Raw genomic sequence first — 21999 nt, 5'->3', positions numbered from 1 at the left:
TAACATACACCAGCTCTATATCGACTTTAAACAAGTCTATGATAGCATCTCAAGAGTGGCATTGAAGAATGTAATGGAAGAGACTGGAATACCTAAGAAGCTCATTAAACTTTCTATGATGACCCTCAGCGAAACCAACTGTAAAGTAAAAATACAGGGCGAAATCTCCAGAGAAGTGGAAGAAGGGACTTAGACAGGGTGACAATATCTCCTCTTTGCTATTCAACCTTTGCCTAGAAAAAGTCATAAGTCAGATAGAGTTAAATAAAGGAGGAACCTTCTTAAATCGTTCACTGCAGTACCTAGCCAAGCTGATGATGTGGCATTACTCGCACAAAACACTGCTGTGCTAGGCGACGCCTATCAACAACTGGAGAAAGGTGCAAGGAAACTTGGCCTCTCAGTAAACATCGAAAAGACCAAGTATATAACAATGACCAACCAACAAAACCTACCAAATCTTAGGATAGCCGACAGGGAGTTTGAAAGGGTGAGAAACTTCAAGTACCTTGGGTCGACTATCACTGAGACAAGTGACATTGGCAGTGAGGTGAAAGCCAGAATAGCAGCAGGTAACAGATGCTACTTTGCCGCATTACCCAAGCTTACGAGTTCGCTTCTGTCATGTAAATCCAAAATCCTCATTTAAAAAACAGTTATAAGACCAGTTGTTATGTATGGTGCCAAAACGTGGGCCATGACTGCAAATAAGGAAAGGATCCTTAGCATATGGGAGGTGCTATGTAAAATATATGGCCCAGTATACGAGCAACAACGTTGGCGCATCCGTACAAATGCAGAACTACTACACCTTTTTGAAGAACCTGACATTGTTACTACCATTAAAATAAGAAGACTGCGGTGGGCAGGGCACGTGGTCAGAATGGAAGAAGACAGAGCATGTAAGAGGATTTTTGATGGCAAGGCTGGAGGCAGACGAAGGAGAGGACGCCCCAGAAAGAGATGTGTGGATGGAGTTGAAGAAGACATGAAAAAGCTGGGTGTCAGAGGATGGAGACGGAAAGCCATGGATCGGATAGAATGGCAGGATATTGTGATGCCGGCCAAGGCCCTCCAAGGGCTGTAGAGCCGAGTAGTAGTAGTAGTAGTTGCGTAATTTCCTCCAATTTATGCAGGTTCTCAAACCGTTGTTTGCATCTAAGTATTTAGGCATAAGAGAGTTTCCTATACAGTGTCATTGTAACGTAAGTAATTAAAACAGATTCGGCTATATGACTCAGTGCAATAGACAATTTTTGAAAAATGTTTGTGTCACTTCTTCTATTACCCCAAAACTCGAGCACTAATCCTGTATTTTTAACTTGTTTGTTTCTTTTCTGATGTGACGGCGAAAAAACTGAAAATAATAATGGACAAGCTGGTGGTGCAAATCTCTTGCCTTAATTATTGTAACAATTTCACATTGTCATAAACGCTGTTTTATCATGACACCTCACCGCCCTCTACAGTGTCACTGTGGCATAAATTAATTAGAAGAGAGAGTCAATAATAAGGGAAATAGGAAACGTAAAAAAATATTGTTGGCTGTCACTTCTTATCAAGTTACCGAAAAGACGTCAATAAAGTGGAGTCTGAGCTATAGTACTATGGCAAAAATGTACAATACCACACATCTTTGAGCCAACTTCAGTTCCTGACATGAAATTGTAAGATGTCGGTAAAACCCGTATACAAAGTTTCACGGTACTTCTGAAGGCGATCTATTTGTATCAGCGAAGTAATAACATTCGAAATACGCTAAGCACTATACGGGCTAAAATGCGCTGTCTCAAAATCACGTGACCTGAGATGCAGAAGATGTTACGGTCAGAATACCGTTTCCGCTCATTCGAATGCTCACTGCATAGATATTTATACTCTATGGTGCGGAATGTGAAATCAAATCTAGTATCGGAGTTCCAACGATAGTCGAACATCCTTGTCGATTCTGTCCTCAGTGCGTGCTATGTTGCTATCGAAGATGGGGAGGAGGTATTCAAACAAATGCGTATTCGTGATATTGTTGATGGACGGAAATAAATAGTGACAGTCAGAAATACAACAATATTTTGCTGTTTTGAGATTATTTGATTTTTAATTTCTTTGATCTGAATACCGAAGATGATTTATTCAAGTTATATTGGCAGGAGTTTAATAACAAGTTGCAGCATAACTCGACATTGTATTCGTAGGTACGATTAATTCATATAGTAAGCATGATCAGCTAATGATATTGCGTAAATAAACGAGAGAAAACATCACATAGCATTGTGCCAGATGTAGGTGAGCATGTGTCACATTAATTTCTAACAATCAATGTTTTCGCAGATGCAGTCAGAAAACTACGACGTCACAGAAAGAAATTAATAAAATACGACGATATGCACTTTCGCGCTACATGCAATTTGTTCAAGGCTATGAGACGCTTTTGGAGAAGAAGTTCCCCGCGGCTCTACGTACGTACAGGATATTTACTGCCGGAATTAAGGATTTCTACAGAGACTTGAAGTCATTCTTTCAGATCTCAATGCAGATACATACCGCTCTGAGAGATCGCGCACTTTTAAGTCGAGGTGAACTTGAATTGTATCACAAGATGAAGAAAGACATAGTGAAAGTTGCTCCAATGCTCTTTCTATCCGTTTTGCCTTTTACAAATTATATAGTTTTGCCAATGGTGTAAGTATATCATGTCTCTTGCACTTGGTTGTCTGTCAGCATATTTTGTGTGAAGTCTTAACTCTGAACGGAAGTCCACATTAATTACTAGCTCTGAGTTATAATGAAGACTTTTGGAGTATTAATTTTGCTACAAATGAAATTTGAAGCCTCCATGTGAATCAATCATTGTGTGTGAAATTTTGATAGTGGACGTATGAATGTGGGTACTGTAGTTTGCTTGTTGCCATTAGTATAGGCCTAATATATCACATTTAGATACTTCCCTATGCACTTGATAGATACATTGTACATGCACAATCTGCAAATCACTAGAATTTTTGACAGGACATTTTCAAAGCTTATCTTGCGGGAAGTGTATTTATGTTTCACACATATATCAGAATCATCCAATACATGAAGATAGGGGAATGAAGTGTTCAGCTGGGTGGTAGTGCCATCTGGCTCAATATTTTAATACCAACATACCTTGCAATTCTTCTAAGCTGCATGTGATGTTTTTAGCTGTTCGTCCTTTTATATCTACCCTCTACTCCATTCCTTGGTCATCCAATTGCTCTGTTGGCTATGTTACATTAACCATCCACTCCATGTATCTGCTCCTGATAGTAAAGAGCAGTTCCCATAATACCTCAGTATATGAGGAGTACTTACTGAGTGCAGTGCAGTAAATTGCCAAAATATTCAGGCACTAACATGCCAGAGGGGACTCGAAATCAGTGCTGAAATAACATAGTAAGTTAACAGAGTGTAGATCTTTTTAATGGTATGCATTGTTTGGACATTTCTGCATACTTTGCAAACTGGATTTCTGTGACTTGCTTTTCAGTCCGGAAAGAATTTAGAGGTCTGCCGCAGGAGATTAAAATTAATGATGAATATTTTTCATTAATCAAAGCCACTTACCACCATCATTTCGTCTTTCACTTCAGATGTGCGGTACAGATTGACATGGTTACATAAGTACCTTCATGTTCATTTGTAACATCATTGTGTCCACTCTTTAGCTATCGGGTCACTGTGGTGGGCTTTAATTGGAGCCTCTGATAGCCCCAAAAAAATGTGCCCCCCCCCAAAAAAAGGGGGGGTCATGAATGAGATGGTAAGTGTTACCAAAATTACCACTGGACCAGAAGCCATAAATTAGAAAAGGCGACTGATGTCCCACTTATGCTGTCAGATGAATATGAAGAGGAGTTACCTGCAACCAAATGGCATCTCCCCAAAGTTTGTTGGTTGGTTGATTTGGGAGAGGGGTCCAAATAGCGAGGTCATTGGTCCCATCAGATTAGGGAAGGAGATTAGCTGTGCCCTTTCAGGCATTTGCCTGAAGCAATTTATGAAAATCACCGGAAAACCTCTCCGTTAAGTCCTCAAGTATTTCACACATATATAATGTTGGCAGCAAGTTAAGGTGACAAGTAGAAAAAACTTGCTGCTAGATGATTTTCATATTCCAGCAGAATGTAATTTTGTTCAGGATTCATGTGGAGGACGTAGGTGAGGCCAGTGTGTTAGCATCCAGCAGAGTTTAGATCAGAGATGATTATTTTCATGGTGTCAGCACTTCTCAAAGCGTAACAGAAAAGGGGGGGGGGGGGGTGCCAACAGCTGGTTGTAAATACGCAATAAGAATGCAGCAGTCAGACAGTATGTTTTGTGGCAGTAAGTTGTTTCAGTTGTGCCAGATATTGACTTGAACATATTTGGAAAAGCAGCAGTCGTAAGCCTAAAATTAATTGGAATGTTCTCCACAACTGTAAAAATTATTTTATGACATGTGATATACAGCTGAAATAAGTACTTTTTGAAGTATTCAGTAACTGTCATTGTTTTTCCTCATATGACAACACATGTTGATTTTGTCAGCTCACACAGTCTGTCACCTTCCCAACCTAACATAAACCATGAGTTGGACAGTTGATGTGTTTGTCACCAAAGCCTTCATTCCAAAAAGGCAGAGAAAATACCAAAGACGTAGTGATGGCAATTTTAAATCCACCCATTAAGAATATAAAGTAGTTCCATTTTTGGTGCTCAAAATATGTTGCCCCTTTTCTTATTGGTTATTTTAATCTGTATGAAAAGAATGCATTATTAATCTATGTATCTTATTGGAGGTGGAGTGCCCTGGCTAACATTGGTCCCGGTCCTGTAGCCATTAATATCTAAAGATGCTGGAATTCTTATACTCACTTCTAAGCACATTTAAAATTACTCTCCAATACTTATTGTTAGTAATAAAAGTAAGCTTCTGCTGAAATTTGATTTGTACTTTCACAGCGCAACACACTAATGTTTTTCATATTGACTTTTTTTTCCCAAAAATAAAGTTCAGAGTTGAATCATGCACTCTGGACCAATGTCATTCATCTAGCTCCTACCTTATGTAAAGCAATAAATTGGGAATTATTAAAAGGAAATTAAATGCGTGTCCCATTATGTAGCCTACTCCTCCTACAAATTGTATGAATATCTTGATTCAAGAATTGAAAATTCATGTTATCCAGAAGGCAATGAACAGTAAAGCTGCATGCCAAGTGTTAGTCTCAGGTGAAGACATAAGGCCTCTGCTGTCAGAAATGTGGTAGCTATTTCCTCTGAATAATACTAGTGGCCAAGTAAACTTTTAAATACAATATGGGAAATTCTGGCAAAATGTAAAAATTTACACCAAATAGCAGAATTGCTGAGTTGCAACAGGCACACAAAGACGAATGAAGGCTTCACTAGCTTTTGGAAGAATCTTTTTCATGCCAAACTTCGTGGGTTGAGATGGTATTTGATATTATTTTATTATTTCAGTGGTTACAAAACTGAATCAGATTTACAAAGAACTTGAGCCCACTTATCAATGTGACGTTGCAACCCCTCTGGCCCGAATGCGTGCATCGGTTTGGTTGGCAAAGCTGTCATAAAGCCGTTGTATCCTATCTTAAAGTAAGCTGCCACACAGCTGCTCTAACTGGCCCTTGGTAATCTGGATACTGGCACTGGGACCAAATTGACATCTATGCTGGTCATACACATTCTGTCAGGGACGGATCTGGGGATTTTACAAGCCATGGGAATACCTCAGTATTGTGCAGACATCTCATACACACATTTGCTATGTGTGGATCAGAATTGTCACGTCATGTTGAAAACAATACTGTTGCATGAGAAGTAACTCGTGATGATTTATTATCTGATGGTGATTTGGATTCCCTGTCTAGCCTTAGTATTCACAGGGAAAACATACACTGTTTTACGGATGCAGAATAGGATAGAAAAGATGATGCAGGTTGTCTCTTATGTACCGTGTGCTGTCAGAGTTCCCTCAGTCATTACCAGCTATGATCTGAAGCCATACCCAATGGCTCCCCACATCATGATGCCAGAGTATCACTGCTGTGTCTCTCCAGTACGCTGGAAGAGTAGAACTTCTCCCAAGGCCATTGCCATACTCGTTGAGAATGGTCATCAGGGGTAATGCAGAACCACGATTCATCACTGAACAGAACGCGATGCCACTCATCAGCAGTACCACTCCAAACAGCCATTTGTGTTGTGGTGTTAATGGCAGCCTACACATGGGAACATAATTTACTAGTCCGTCTGCTGCTAGTGTCTGAGCTACGGTCCAGCACCCAGTGTTGTAGGAATCTATTACTTTTTCTCAGATGACAGGAACAAGTGTGAAGGGATTACAATGTGCTCAGTGTACAATATGGTGGTCCTCTTGTGATAGTCAGACAAGGTCGACCAGAACTGTGACAATGAATATGCCTGCCCATATGTTCCCATCTGGTCAGACATCAGGCCAATGATCCGAATGCCCCATAAATCTGGATATTGTACGATTCAACCAGCTGGCCAAGTAGAGATCCACAATGAGGTCTCTTCCAAACTTCATCAGGTGTTGATAACATCTACAAGCACGCAGTGTCTCCGTGTTCTTCACAGTGATCGCTCAACATATGACCCTGTTCATGCGCCTTGTATACCGTACTGGGCCTGGTAACAATACTAATGCTCTGTGGTAGCCATTGTACCTGTTAAAGAGAAGTGCAACTCTCATTTTCGTATCCACCCGTGACGTGTACATGTACAAAGTTATATTGCCATCTGACCATATCTTGTGGGTGCTTCAATTTTTTTGTCAGGCTTTTCATATCAAAACAAAAATTCACATGAGAAAACTGCAAAATTACGAGAGACAGAATGACTGGATAAACTAGATGGTTTGATGTTCCCTATTGGCTTTGACCAATGATGTCATATTATGCCCTAAGATGCTACACAAACATCAGTTCCATATGTCGAGCAATAATATAGCATGTAGCCATGGCATGAAAATATAAACATGAAATGCAGAATTGTACAAATTCATAAAATAAACATTGAAAATTAGGGAGAACAGCAGGAAATTGGGAGACTACAATCAAATATCAACTGCAAAAGTATTAATCCACAGTGGTTTTTTGGTATGAGTGCAAAATAGTGGATTTATTTGCATAATTGTGTGAGAGACAAGTGCAGTTGGCTTGTGGCTCATTGTCAATAACCTAGTGTCTGAATCTATTGTGGTTATTATTATTATTTTGTGTAATATAAGGATTCCAACATCCTCCATTTTCCTGTAACAATTGTACATTTTTCCTTCGCTTGGTCCAAGTAGTGAAGAATCTACTTCAAATTTCTGAAAGTCTGAAGTTTTTTTTCCGTTTGATCTCCTGTAGTTGTGCTCATCAACAGTTGGCAAACACGTGCCCTCCTATCCTACTTCTTAAAATTTATTAGTTTGATACGTGCTTTTTTAGTGTAAGTTATGTAATCTCAGATGTTAAATGAAACAACAATTTCACTGTTACCAGTCGCCGTCACGGTGACTGGTAACAGTGAAATTGTTGTTTCATTTAATGTCAGTAACAGTCACGGTAAAGCCTAACCTAAAAATGTTCGCATTTAAAGTTAATCTCAGATGTTTAGAATATCTAAGTGAAATATAAATTATTTCTGTCCACTTTTTAACACTTGGCTGATGGTAACTAGTGATATAAAATTCATTAAGCATTTTGATGACATTGTCATCAGCATTGTACATCCTGGGCTTTACGTACAATTTATTTCCAGTGTTAAAATGTTTACTGAATGTCTAGATACCTCTTCCCTCGACAACTGCTGTGCTCTCATTTCTGGACCATTCAGCAGCGTGTGGAATTTGATGTTCATAATCTTCGGTCACGTTTATACCACTGTCGACCAGTGTTCCGAGCTTTGCAGGCACAGTTGGACAATATAGAAGATGAATCCTTACACAAACCGTGGGCAAGGATTTTAAGTTTAATTGGAAGCGGTGTGCATCCAAAAACCGAGGATATTGTGAAGTGCATTGACTTATTTAAAGGACACCCATACCACGTCCTGTATCTCTATACTGGTCATGTTGTAAGTATGACAATTCATGGATTGTATCCTTATGTGGAATTAGGATAAGTTATGAAAGAAGTTGGTTAAAATTAGTAGCAGAACTACTGTTGGTATTGTTATTTGAGTTTATAAATTACACAATTTTACATTTAATGTAAACGGATAGATAAAAATTCTGCTCACTAAGCGGCAGCAGGGGAACACACCCACACAAAAGGATTTAGCTATTAAAAGCTTTTGGAGCCACTGGCTCATTCTTCTGGCAGAAGAGTTGAAGGGGAAGGAAGAGGGGTGAAGGAAAAGGACTGGAGGAGGGCTGTAGGAGAAGGGATACGGTTCAGAAAAGTCACCCAGAACCCCAGGTCAGGGGAGACTTACCAGATGGGATGAGAAGGAAAGACCGATTGTTGGAGACTGCACCGTATGAGGTTTGAAACCTGAGAGCTTAAAGGTGGGAAACAGGGTAATGTGCAAGACAGAGATTACTTCTAAAACATTGTGCAAGAGTTGATAAGACTGTAAAGCTAAGTACATTGTATATAAGAGAGGTGGGAGGGGGGACGGCAAAGAATAGACGAGTCAGAAAATGAAAGATGTAGGAAACTAAAATGGAGTGAAGAAAGGCGTAGTTACTATGAATAAATGCTGAGACTGAAGGAATTAACATAAATTAATGGCAGACGGGTGGCGAGAACCAAGGACATGTGCTGGTTCTCACATGCAGAGTTCTGAGAAACTGGTGCCTGGGGGAAGAATCCAGATGGCGCGTGCAGTGAGACAGGCACCATTGTAATGGCTGTCATGTACAGCATGCTCTGCAACATGATATTGTGTGTTGCCTTTATATACCCTCTGCTTATGTCCATTCATCCTGACTGATAACTGGGTGGTAGTCCTGCCAATGTAAATGGCCAAACAGTGCTTACTTAACAGCTGTTATGTAATGTGTCATTTCAAAGGTGGCTCTATGGGAGGGAACATGTTGATTTCATCCTCACTGTAGCCAGCTACACACTTTCATCCACATCAAGCCCTGAAATGAGATGCATTCTGTCTGAGATTTTGCCCACCACGTCTGGAATAGCTTTTCGTTGCTCTCCCAATCTCTGCAACATTCTTGTCAGACCCTATGTTTCTTCTGCACCCATCTCCCTACCCTATGGCTTTGTACCCCTCTGACCATCCCCACTGCAAGATTTGCCCTGTGCACCCCCCCCCCCTACCACCATCTATTCCAGCCCTGTAACTGCCATAACATATACTATGAAAGGGAGAGCCACCTGTGGAACAACACGTTACATACCAGCTGTTACGTAAACACTGTTCGGGCTTTTACATTGGCATGACTATCACCCAGTTGTCAGTCAGGATGAATGGGCGTATGCAGAAGGGGTATACAGCCAACACACAATATCTTGTTGCGGAGCATGCTGTACACAACAGCCATGACCACAGTGCTTGTTTCACCACACACGCCATCCGGATTCTTCCCCCAGACACCAGTTTCTCAGAACTCCGCATGTGGGAACTAGCACTACATGTCCTTGGTTCTCGCCACCTGCCTGGCCTTATTTTGCGTTAACTCCTTGCGTTTCAGCATTTATTCACAGTAACTACTTCTTTCTTCACTCCATTTTAGTTTCCTACATCTTTCATTTTCTGACTCGTCTATTTTCTGCCATACCCACTCTTATTAACTCATGCACGAAGTTTTAGTAGTATTCTGTTTGGCGTATTACCCTGTCTTCCACCTTTAAGCTCTCAGGTTTCAAATCCTATCCAGTGCAGTCCCCAACAATTGGTCTTTCCTTCTCATCCCGTCCAGTAAGTCTTCCCTGGTCTGAAGTTCAGACTTTTCTGAACTGTACCTCTGTCTATACAGCTCTCCAGTCCCTTTCCTTGATCCCTCTTCCTTCCCCTTTAACTCTTCTGCCAGAAGGAGGGCCCACTGGCAATGAAAGCTTGTAATAGTTAAATCCTGTTGTGTGTGTGTGTGTGTTCCCCTAACGCCACTTGGTGCGTAGATTTTTTATCTATATGTTTAAATTATATTATCAACAATTTTACATTTGTAAGATTAATTATGTTAAATTTCATGTTTGTGGGTACCGGTTAAGGATGCATTAGTAAAGCTTAAATGCAAGAAATTTTATGAGGGCCGCCCCCCCCCCCCCCCCCCCCCCCCCGCCTCCCAGCCTCCGATAGGCTATAAATAAAAGACAAGTTCATAGAAAACAATTATTTTTTTACCAAAAGTTTTGTACACTTACTGTTACTTTTCAAGCATAATCACCGAAAAGATTGTGACATTTATCATACCTGTGGACAAGCTTTGCAATACCCTCTTCAAAAATGGTGCCAGCAATGACTGCAAATGAGTATTGACGGTGTTTTGAAGATCTTCATTGGTTTGAAAGTGCTGCCTGCCCTCCCAGCCATGTCTTTAGTTCAGGGAAAAGGTGAAAGTCGCTGGGAGCCAGGTCAGGACTGTACGGCGGATGATCAATAATGTCCCATTGAAAGTGTTCAAGGAACCACTGGGTTGTGCCAGCAGTGTGTGGTCGAGCATTGTCATGGATCAACACAATTCCTGAAGTCAGCATTCCTCTTCATTTGTTTTGAATGGTTCTCCACAAACGTCGTAAAATTAAACAATAAGCAGCTGCATTGATAGTGGTTCCGGGCTGCATAAACTCTACAAGCAACACATCTTTTTGGTCCCGAAACATGTTAGCCGTAACCTTTCTGTTGTTGAATGTTTGTTTGAATTTTTTTGGTTTGTTTGGTGAATTTGGATGCATCCATTGTTGTGATTGTCGTTTTGTTTCCGGTGTGTCGTATTGGATCCAAGTTTCATCTCTCCAGTAACAGTTGATTTCAAAAAGTTCCCTCCTTCATCATGATAACAATCAAGGAAATTTAAAGCTGACACCACTCATTGACTTTTGTGGGCATCAGTCAGCATTTTTGGAACCCAATGGGCACAAAGTTTTTTGTACGCTAAATGTTCAGTAACAATAGTGTGTACAACAGGTCTTGAAACTTCCGGAATTTCCATAGACAAAGCAGTTATGGTGAACATAAAATTTTCTCTAACCATTCTGTCAACTCATTCAACAAGGTCAGCTGTAGCGACAGACTTGCGTCCTTGGCCCCCGTTCTCATGCACGTCATTTCGGCCATCTTTAAACTTTTGGCACCATTCACGCACACAACCATCAGTCATGAAGTTATCACTGTACACTTGGCTCATTCTCCGATGAATTTCTGCTGCACTGTTCCCTTCTGCATGCAGAAACTGAATTACACTTCGTAATTCACACTTGGCGGGAGCAAAAATGACGGCAGCCATGTTTATGTGGCTGTAGTGCAATGCAGACTGATGCCTTGATGTTGGCAATGGCGGAGAATGTAGTGCGAGAGTTGCGCAGTAGCCTACAGCACATGTCCACTTTCTGCCACTCATGTAGCTTCTATACTAAGCAGTTGGAGGTTGAAGGGGGGGGGGGGGACCTGCCCTAGTGTAATGCCATTTTTATATTTCACAGCTACTTTCTGATGTTTCAAATTGATTGCCATGTAGTCTGTTCGATTTGCTGTAATAGTTTCTAATCATCATCATTTAAAGATTTTGCGCGTACCAAAAAGTAAATTTGACTGGAGAACATTTCCAGGCTGTATTTTTTATGATGTTAAATTGTCACTAACTGTGAAGATTGGCTTAAAAATGTATTGACAAAAAACCTCATCTAATGCAACAATTTATAATTGGTAGTGTAATTCAAGTTGAACAACAGACATCCTAAGCCTTTTTTCAGGCAAGACTGGGCTTTGGCACAACATGAGTATAAAACATTTTATATCAACAGGTGTGAAAAAACTTTGTTGCCAATGGATTCCACACAATCTGACTCCTGAACAAAAACAACACATTGATTGGTACAGAAAAACTCTTGGTGTTTTGAGCAGAACCTAAGCCTACGAGAGTCTGATGAATTCACAGTGCGGATAAGAAGATTGTTGTTAGGTTTTTTTCTAAAATGGACCATATTGGTGTTGTAGCATTAGAGTATAAATTTCCATTACTGTCAAGTGGCACACAAACGTATATTTACTACAAATTTTTGATAAAGTTCACCCACAAGGCAAAAATTTCATGCCATGATGACAAATCGCTGCATGCAGCAAAACTAGAGACTTATTATCTGTATGCCCTAAAGGTCACCATACAAGCCGGACCTAGCAGCTTGTAGAAAAAATAATTTAAAATATTTGAAAAACTAATCTTGTTTGTTTTTGTAAAAAAACTCACCCTTGTAAACGAGTGTTTTTTTTTTATTATTTTAACTGCAATACACTATTTCAAGCAGACCTTTCCAGCAAAATGGTGAAATACTTTGCTGTGTAAAGAATGAAGCAATGGCATATTGAAATGCCAGTTTGCAGCTTAACATTTTCATTTACACAGACTATAAGAACAAGACGCAAGGTTATAATTCGGGGGCCACGGCTAAATCCATATCTGCCGTTGTGATTTGAAATTTTATAGTGGTCTGATACATCAAGCATTGAAACACAACAGAAAATAGTATTCACACTAGCTTTTGAGCTCTTGCACTTTTTCTAATAAAAGTGTACACACAGGCCCAAACATACACTCCCATGCCATCAGTGATACTGATTATAGATTACTGAAGGACAAGGAAATGTATGTTCGGGTGTGTGAAAGTGCGGACTTTAGCTAATGTGAACACGTTTTCTGTTGTGTGTTTCGATACTTCACACATCAGTCCACTAGAGGTGAGTTGTTGCCTTTCCCTTATTTTACATCTTGTTCCATCCAGGAATTTCCATTATTGTTATCATTTGAAGTTTTCTTTTGCTCTCTGTCACCCAAGACAAGTGTCACTCTGGTCATAACTTAGTCAGTGCCCAGAACCTTTAAAGTGAGTCTGAGTATATATAATGTTTTACATTCTTCTCAATCACTTATGATGGAATGAAGAAGAGAGTCCATACGGTATACTAATTTGTCTTCTGTCTTACAGGTTTTGCTGATTTTTTTATTTGTCGCTGGGCTTTTGGAGAACTGAAATGGGACTTTTTAAAAACCTTGAAATTATCAAATTAGAATTCATGTTATAATGGTAGTAGAGGATGAGATAAGTTAAGTAAAAAATATAAACCAATGCAGTAAAAAATTACTAAATATAGTTGATATAAGTTTCTCTTGACCTTTACAGTCAGGCAGCTTAGATATGTTTGAAATTAGTATGGTAACTCCAGTGGTATACACAGAGAAGCCTACTGCCGAACTTAAAGAGTATTATGAACGAAATGTTATTTTCTGTTGTGAAATGACGATGACAATAAAATCGGAGAAATTTAGCCCTAGACAGAGATTGTATGTTGAAGATATAAAGATGTTTTGTGTGTAACTTGGCGATGGAATCAGAGATTGATTGAATCATCTTATAGTAACAAGTCACTAAATACTTGACATTCTTTGGACATGGAGCAGCAGATTAATTTATTTGAGATTGGTTGGAAGCAACATCATCATTTCAGCACATTTTCATGACCGCGATGCAGTCATATCAGGATCGACATTAACGGACAAAAAGATTTATTGACTTTAAAAGAAATCAACACTACAAATTTGAAAATGATTGTTTCAGAAATGATAGGAAAAATTATGTTCCTCCTGCATCAATGCTGTGTTTGGTCCATCAGCGTGATCATAATTTCTAGAGATAAAATGATTAACATTCAAATAATGAGGAGATGGAGATACTTAAGGATTATTTGTGTAAATAAGCACACTTCATATATAACACATTTTTTAATGCTACATACCTTTTTATATTACAGTTACAATAGCTGGTGCATATTAACAAAAGCTTTGCACATCACAGGCAATACTTGAGATTAATGTCCTGTTGATGGTGCCTGCTTGTAATTAATTATATAAAAATATATGTTTTCTGATAGAGAAGACAATTGGCACATTTACAAACTATTTTGCACAAATTATCAAATACAGATTGTGGAATGCAGCAAGTCCGCGTCCCTTTCATGGAATAGATACAGTAACAGGTGAAGTGCTCAAGGCCTCGTTTGTCTTGAAATTCTTTTTATATCATTAATCGATATGTGTACATAGAGATTTACAGCCGCCATGCAGGAGTGGCAAAGGTAAAGAATGATAGATTCTGTTGCTGCTATGCAATGGTTCATTCCTTTTACATTACAATTGTTGATAACTTCAGGCCATCAGGCATTTACTATTGAGCATGTACTAATGTTTGTGAGGCGAAAATTACCTGTATTAAAAGATCTGCCAACAGTTGCTCATCTTGTGTACTATTTGCAAATGGAACTTGAGGAGGATGAAACAATAAGATACATAAAATATTCTGTCACTGTGTTGGGAGGTTTCAAGGAATTCTTTTCAATGGCAAGTATGGTGAGGGGAGAGATCAAAAGGAACGAAATGGTTGATGCTGTTTAATTGACCAGAAATCAGTACATTTTATTAACTATCTTTACGAATCTTCCACATAATGCACCTGTGTTTAAATATTAACAATGCCTTTGACTCATAAGACAATGCATCTAAGGCTTAAAATCAGCTTACAGTAAAAATACAGAGTACATGCTGTGTGACTGAACTCAGCAGCATTATTAGTAGTTATTTTTGTTTCTGTCGTATGCCATCTACTTGTCGGTCATGCTAGGTCCATCCATTGTTTTCCCTTGTGTAACGAGCCACCCTCACAATGTGGTTTTGGATCCAGACTGATGATCTCCCAAATATTGGTGGAATGTCCCCATCTTTTGATACTAGTATAGCCTTCCCAATTCCTTGTCTTAATATTAGCAGATGATTCGCGGATGGTTGAAACTGGTCCTCAGTTTCTTTCGCGAAAGTGGTTTTTATTTTCAGTTATAATATTTTGCATTCCTCCTGGAGCAGGGTCACGGTGGGTGTGGTTGGGGCCTCTCTCCGCGTTTTCAGTGTCTGTAACCCATGGCCACTTCCCCGGGCAAAGACCGCTCTTTTATCCCTTTGTTTTTCCAGTTTTTAGCACCTTCTGGTGCCAAAATTTGAGTAGCCATCCTATCCTCTGACAGTTTGCTCTTTTAAGAGTGTAATTGGTTATCACCACACCTAAAAAAATCTCAAAAATCAATTATCTTCACCGTGCCCAATGATGATCTGGTCTTTGCCTTTTTTGCAGTGATTAATTCGTGTCTTAAGTTTTTGTTTCGCTTCTTCATCTTGGAGTCATTGTGATACATCTAGCTCGCGTGCTTGGTGATTAGATAGCTAAAGAAGATTGGCCTGAGACAACTGAATTTCCACTGCTGCTTTGATTCAGTTGTCTGTTTTGAATCTGTGTGAACAGATTCTGGCAGGCTGTATTTAGAATGTTGTGCAAGATTTTGAAAACCAGTCCATGACAGTTTTTCCACTATCACTTCGATTGTGATACACCAGTCTTTGAGCACTGGGGTGTCCGCATCGTAACAATTCCCGGTTCTTCACAGAAATGTGGCCTGCTAGTTTGGTCTTTATCATTCAGAATTGTTCAATCTCACTGGATGCATCTGTGCCACCTGTCCACTGTGTCATAATGATGCATTGTTGTTGTACACTTCCACTAATTCACCATGGATTATTTTAGCTTTGTTGCTCTTCAAATGAAGAAAACATTATCATGCGATACTGTACTTGATCGATGGGCTCTGCCATTATGTTTTGACTCGTCTAATGGTGTGCTGTGTTACTGTGGCCTGTGGATTTCACTGTGTACCCGGACTATGTACACACCTCTGAACAAACAAAGAAAATTATTTCATAGCTTTATTTTTTTGGTGTGATAATTAAAACTTTTGACTACCTGCCTTAATGGTCAGTATGTGCGGTGTTACCTCGCTCGATCAGGAACGTAGGATAGAGAATGGAATTAATGGAAGTTGCATACACAGGGAATTAGTGAAGCTTGGTGGCAGGAGCAGCAGGTGAGGCCAGGATTATCTATACTGAAGCAAATAGGAATAATACAGAAGTAAGTCTTAACAGTGAGTAAGAAAATAGGAATGCAAGTAAGTTACTATGAACAGCATAGTGAATGCATTCTCATAGCCAGGGTAGCTTTTTGTCTAATATCTGCCCAAGCAGTACAAGTTGATATTTCTATTTGCTCCACAAGTGATGGAACAAAATAAAAGAATGTATGATGAGATAAATTAGGCAGATGGACTGTTTACAGAAGCCCGCGCACATTCAGTTTCTAGGCACCAAGGCTATGATATGAAAGTATAGCAGTCATGTTAGGAGAAGTTTGTTTCTGTTGTTTTGGAACTATATATCTGAATCATACAATGAAGGCTTTCACGACCGGATGGTGCTGTTGTTGATAATTCTTCCGGCTTACATAGCCGTGGTCCATGGAATTCTTCTATTCCTAACGTTTTGTCCAATACTACGTTGGACATCTTCAGAGGTATGGCTGGTCCTGCTGACAGTCGGCAGGACTCAGCAGGACCAGCCATACCTCTGAAGATGTCCAACGTAGTATTGGACAAAACGTTAGGAATAGAAGAATTCCATGGACCATGGCCATATAACCCAGAAGTATATATCTGAATGATGCTTCATTGGTGTGTGTTTCAAACATAACAGTAATTACCTGCAATAACTCTATCAAATTTGTATGTTTTTTGTAGGAACAGGCTGTCTGTATGTTCCTAATTAAATGGAAAACCTGTATGTAAAAGCAGGCCTTGACCCTTTGTGATTTGTTGTGTAGTCATGGAGATATGGGCAAACAATCTCCGTGCATATTAAAGCATCATGGTGCTCAAACCAACTATCCAGTAATTCTGTATGGGGCTACTTGAAGAGCAGCAACATGCAAGACGATTCCTGCAAACATTTGGGAGTACCAGGATTTTTCAGACTGGGAATATGCATCTTTATGTAGTCTTAGCTGATGGGTAGCAGCATCTATAAACATATACTTTGGAGTGCTGCCAGAGATCTGTTGAAATTGTGTGGTAGTATTTTAGAGATACATACCGGATTTAGAACATACTACAGTGAGTCCTCTTGTACCTTTAAATTAGTGTACTGGTTATTAATAACAAATCCTTTGATTACACATGCATGTGTACAGAACCCTCCATATTGAGTTCATATTCGTGAATGCATCATGCAGTTGACTGCCTGGCTGTTTCCTTATCTTCCTCCTTGCCGCTGAGATTATTCAGTTATCAATAGCAAAATGTGGTATAATTGCTACAGTTGAAGACCAATGGGTAGCTTCAAGAAATGAAATTAGTGAAGGTAGTGGAGGATAGGTTAAAAGACAAGGCCTTGTAGAAACCGTTGGATATCACAGGACATATTGAATTTAATCGATGACAGGAGGAAGAAGGTGAAAATAAATACAAACATTAAAAAAATGGCTAAGCATGAATGGCCATATGACATATGTAAGGAATTAGAAGCATGTATGACTTGAGAAAAGACCTATACTAGCTAGAGGAAAACTAAAGAAGAAAAGAGAAGCAGCTGCAAGAGCTCAGATGGAAAACTAGTACTAAACAATGAAGGGAGAGCTTAAAGATGGGAGTATTCAGAGCTTCTATACAAGGAGATGAACATGAGGCAGCACTATAGAAAAGCAAGAGGACATAGATGAGATGGTAGATACGATATGCAAGGACAATTTGATAGAGCAGTGAAAGACTTAAGTTAAGAAGCCTTATGGAGTAGATGACATTCTGATTACCTCGGGAGAGCCATCCATGGCAAAACTATTCCATCTGGTTTGCACGATGTATGAGCCAGGCAAAATATCCTCAGACTCCAAGAAGAATGTAAAAGAAAGCAGGTGTAGACAGGTGTGAATATTACCAGTCCATCAGTTTCATAAGCCATGGTTGCAAAATACTAACACAAATTCTCTACAGAAAAATAGAAAAACTGGTAGAAGCTGGCCTCTGGGAAGATTGGTTTGGGTTCTGGGATAATGTCGGACCACACGAGGCAATACTGACCCTGTGATCTCTATAGAAGATAGGCTAAGGAAAGGCAAACCTTACACTTATAACATTTGTAGAATTAAGAGGAAGCTTTTGACGGTGTTGAGTGGAATACTCTTTCTGAAATTTTGAAGGCAGTAGGAGTAAAATGCAGGGAGTGAAAGGCTATTTACAACTTGCACAAAAACCAGATGGTAGTTAAAAGAGTCGAGGGACATGAAAAGGAAGCAGTGGTTGACAAGGGAGTGAGACAGGGTTGTAGCCAATCCCTCATGTTATTCAGTCTGCATTGAGCAAGCAGTAAAGGAAACCAAAGAAAAATTTGGAGTAGGAATTAAAGTTTAGGTAGAGCAAATAAAAACTTTGAGGTTTTGTGAGGACATTGTAATTTTGTCAGGAACAGCAAAAGACTTGGAGAGTGTCTTGAAAGGAGGATATAAGATGAATATCAACAAAAGTAAAACAAAGATAATGGAATGTAGTAGAATTAAACCAGGTGATGCTGAGGGAATTAGATTAGGAAATGAAGCTCTTAAAGTAGCAGATGAGTTTTGTGACTTGGGCAACAAAGTAACACGACGGCTAAAGTAGAGAGGATATAAAATGTAGACTGGCAATGGCAAGAAAAGTATTTCTGAAGCAGAAAATTTTCTTAACGTCAAATATAGATTTGAGTGTTAGGAAGCCTTTCCTGAAGGAGTATAGCCTTATATGGAGGTGAAAAGTGGACAATAAACTGTTCAGACAAGAAGAGGATAGAAGCTTTTGAGATGTGGTGCTACAGAGGAATCCTGTAGATAGCTAGCCTGTAATTAATGAGAAAGTTCAATAAAATTGGAGAAAATTTTTTGGCACAACTTGACTAAAAGAAGGGATTTGTTGATAGGACACATTCTGAGATGTCAAGGGATCACTAATTTATTATTAGAGGAAAGTGTGGAGTGGGAAGGGGGAGGGTGGTAAAAAATCTTTCAAGGGATACCAAGAGATGAAAACACAGTAAGCAGATTCAGAATAATGTAGGTTGCAATAGTTATTTGAAGATGAAGAGCCGTGTGCAGGATAGAACAGCATGGAGAGCTGCATCAAAATTATGTTCAGCCTGCAGACTAAAACAACAGTGTAACATTTAATATATTACAAATTTGCAATAATGTACTACCTCTACATGCTGGTCAGAAGATCTTTATTTATGGATTCATTCTCTAACAGTCTCCAATCCAACTACTACTCCACATCAGCTACACCTGTTTCTGAGTGGACTGAACCAGTGGGCAAACTAATTGCCTGTTGTTGGGTAACCTATAGTTAAATGTCAGACTCGTGGTAAAAAGTTCTAAAAGTTGCCAAAAGTGAAAGTAGTAATTGTTAGGACTCACCAGGGACCCACTATAGCCTGACATTTTTTACCACACATTCCTTGAAAAGAGCAGCCAGTGCTGTTTTACAATTTTTTTTATTACACTCACTGAATCAAGCAGAAAATTAAGAAGAGGGTAGCTTCTAAACAGATTTCCATAATGTTCGAGACAAACTGATTCTTTACCACACACATCCGCTCGCGTTTTTGGGGGGAGGGTGCTTATCATAATTATTAGAATTGTTTCATTTGTTGAGTGTCTTTAAGAAAAAGGCAGAAGATAGATACAGTTCACTGTTTTGTTCCAGAGACATCTTCTTAAAATGCATGGCATGCATGTTGGATGGCGACGCAGGTACCGGTTATCTGATCGAGCTCGAATCATACACGAAATGGATATGGCAATTTTGAGGGAAGGTGGAGTGAAAGCAATGAGCCATGACCAGCTGAGATGGGTATGATACTTGTATTTAAAGGTGTAACATACTGTGTTTTGTATCAAGAATCTTACTGAGTTGACTTTCAACAGGCTTGTTTCCTCCGTGGATTAAATCCTGTTAATGTGAAAGAAGATGATCTGATAGAATGGATAAATAACTGGATTGTAGTCTCAAAGCACGTGGATGAAAACAGTTTGTCACTTTTGCTACATTGCCCTATTCTGCTGGCATACAATCAGCCCGGTAACTGGGCACTTATATATTGAGTCTCCATTTGAAATTTGGCTCTGTACCCTCTCTTAAATTTGGTATGTAAATTGACAGGCATTTCTTCAAATTTCCACCTTCTGATAAGTGAATGCTGAGACAGAGCCCAGGCAAGGTAGCTGATGCCATGTGGGATTTATTACGATCATTCTAACATTAATAATATTATGGAAAAGCTTGAACAATCTATGTTTATTTTTTCATCATACTGTATTATCGAAACTAATAAAGAATTTTGAAATTTCTACTCACTGAAATTTATTTTACTCTTCCAAAGTGGTACAAATTGCCACGATAAAATGAAAATGACATTATGAAAACAGTTAAAAAAAACTTGTTGGTATGAGATTTGAAATATATGTATACACAAACAGTGTGTATTCCATAGTCGTGGAAACCACAGCTTTAACCTTGTGAGCAGCATGTTATGTGACTTTCAAGCTTTGGTTTTGACAATATGCTGCACATAATAGTAACACATTTTTCATATTTTAATTAGGCATGTGTGTCGCTCAGTTCTATAATTTAAGTTTTTTGATGCACAGATACAGCCAGCTCTTCAAAACAGAATTACATTCAAAGAGGCAGTGTTCTTTTCTTAAAAAAGTTCTTAAGAGAAAAAAAAATGTACCCCTCTCCAAATAAAACTGTCTGAATTGCTGTATACTGATACAGTTTAATGAAAATGAAGTTTTTATTTTCCTTGTTCCTGCACTTGGCACCAAACAAAGTGATAATGTATAAAGTTATAACTACTTATAGAGTGAGTTTGTCTGTATTGGAAGTATCATTAGAAGGTTGCATAGACTGGAGCTTCAAGTGACATTGTGGTCAATGAAGACTTATCACTGTCTCATGTTGAGTGCAGACAAAAAATTGACTGCAGCCTGGTTGAATGTACCATTCTGACTTTAACACTTTCGCTGCGGCATCGGTGCAGGTGCGCAAATAACACTCTGAAAAGGCAGGTACTGCCATGAAACAGATTTGAAAGCTTTGCTTCCACGCTATGATCACTCTGCAGTTCTTCTGCAACCTCTAAATGATAATCTCCGTGGTATGCCTCGTCCTCACTACACAGAAAATCACTGTCTAGTACACTAAGTAACTGTTCCTCTGTCAATTTAGCACTTTTCCTGCTTCTTTTCACATTGGAAGGTCCAGGTGTCTGTTCATTAGTCTCCATTACAAACAATATAAGTTCAATAACTGACCACACAAAGGTGTACACGGTTTTATGCTAGCTTAGACGCTGCAACTAGACTGCGTAATCTGACAGTGAGCGCGGGTGCTTATAAGTGTCAGCCGCACTGGCTCGTGGCTTCTTGTGTGCTTATAAGCGTTAGCCACAGCGAAAGTGTTAATCTGAAGTGATTTAGCACACCCTACCGCCTGCTTTCTAGTATAAGTGTAGTGCCTTAACAATCCACCAGCTTTGAAAACACACACAGTTGGGACTCAGTTGTTGCTATTGACAAGCTAATTGATTGCTGGTTTTAAAAAAAGATTTTCCGTTAAATGTAACAAAAGAAATACTGCCACATTAAATTTTGATTTCTGCTAAATAAAATGGTTATTTCTGTGACACTGTCAAACTGCAGAAAGTATTTCTTCTGATACCACAGAGTGATATTAGAAAAGATTTTCTACGGCTCCTGTTGTTGGGCAGATGTGCTGATCATCACTGCCTCCTGTCTGGTGCATATGAGACAATTTTCATTATTTTCAACCAGGTTGCTGTCATCCGGTCCCATTCAAATGTATGAATCACATTTGAATTGCTGGTAC

At 39.2% G+C, this 21999-nt stretch overlaps 1 protein-coding gene across 1 annotated transcript; it reads left to right on the top strand.

The window, feature by feature from the left end:
* Nucleotides 1-1948: 1948 nt before the first annotated feature.
* LOC124794711 (LETM1 domain-containing protein 1) lies at nucleotides 1949-20462 on the top strand. The gene is made up of 5 exons (XM_047258292.1): nucleotides 1949-2192; nucleotides 2329-2679; nucleotides 7821-8109; nucleotides 19813-19959; nucleotides 20034-20462. The coding sequence occupies exons 1-5, from the start codon at nucleotides 2122-2124 to the stop codon at nucleotides 20208-20210; spliced, it is 1035 nt and encodes a 344-aa protein (XP_047114248.1). The 5' UTR covers nucleotides 1949-2121; the 3' UTR covers nucleotides 20211-20462.
* Nucleotides 20463-21999: the final 1537 nt, after the last annotated feature.

Source organism: Schistocerca piceifrons, chromosome 4 (assembly GCF_021461385.2).
Source record: "Schistocerca piceifrons isolate TAMUIC-IGC-003096 chromosome 4, iqSchPice1.1, whole genome shotgun sequence".
NCBI classification, from domain to species: domain Eukaryota; kingdom Metazoa; phylum Arthropoda; class Insecta; order Orthoptera; family Acrididae; genus Schistocerca; species Schistocerca piceifrons.
The sequence above is the reverse complement of the archived record's forward strand: the minus strand, read 5'-3'. Positions and strand labels throughout refer to the sequence as shown.

Coding starts and splice junctions, on each gene's coding strand:
- LOC124794711 (XM_047258292.1), top strand. CDS start 2,122: ATGATTTATTCAAGTTATATTGGCAGGAGTTTAATAACAAGTTGCAGC. Junction 2,680..7,820: donor TATATAGTTTTGCCAATGGT/GTAAGTATATCA, acceptor CTGAATGTCTAG/ATACCTCTTCCCTCGACAAC. Junction 19,960..20,033: donor GCCATGACCAGCTGAGATGG/GTATGATACTTG, acceptor GACTTTCAACAG/GCTTGTTTCCTCCGTGGATT.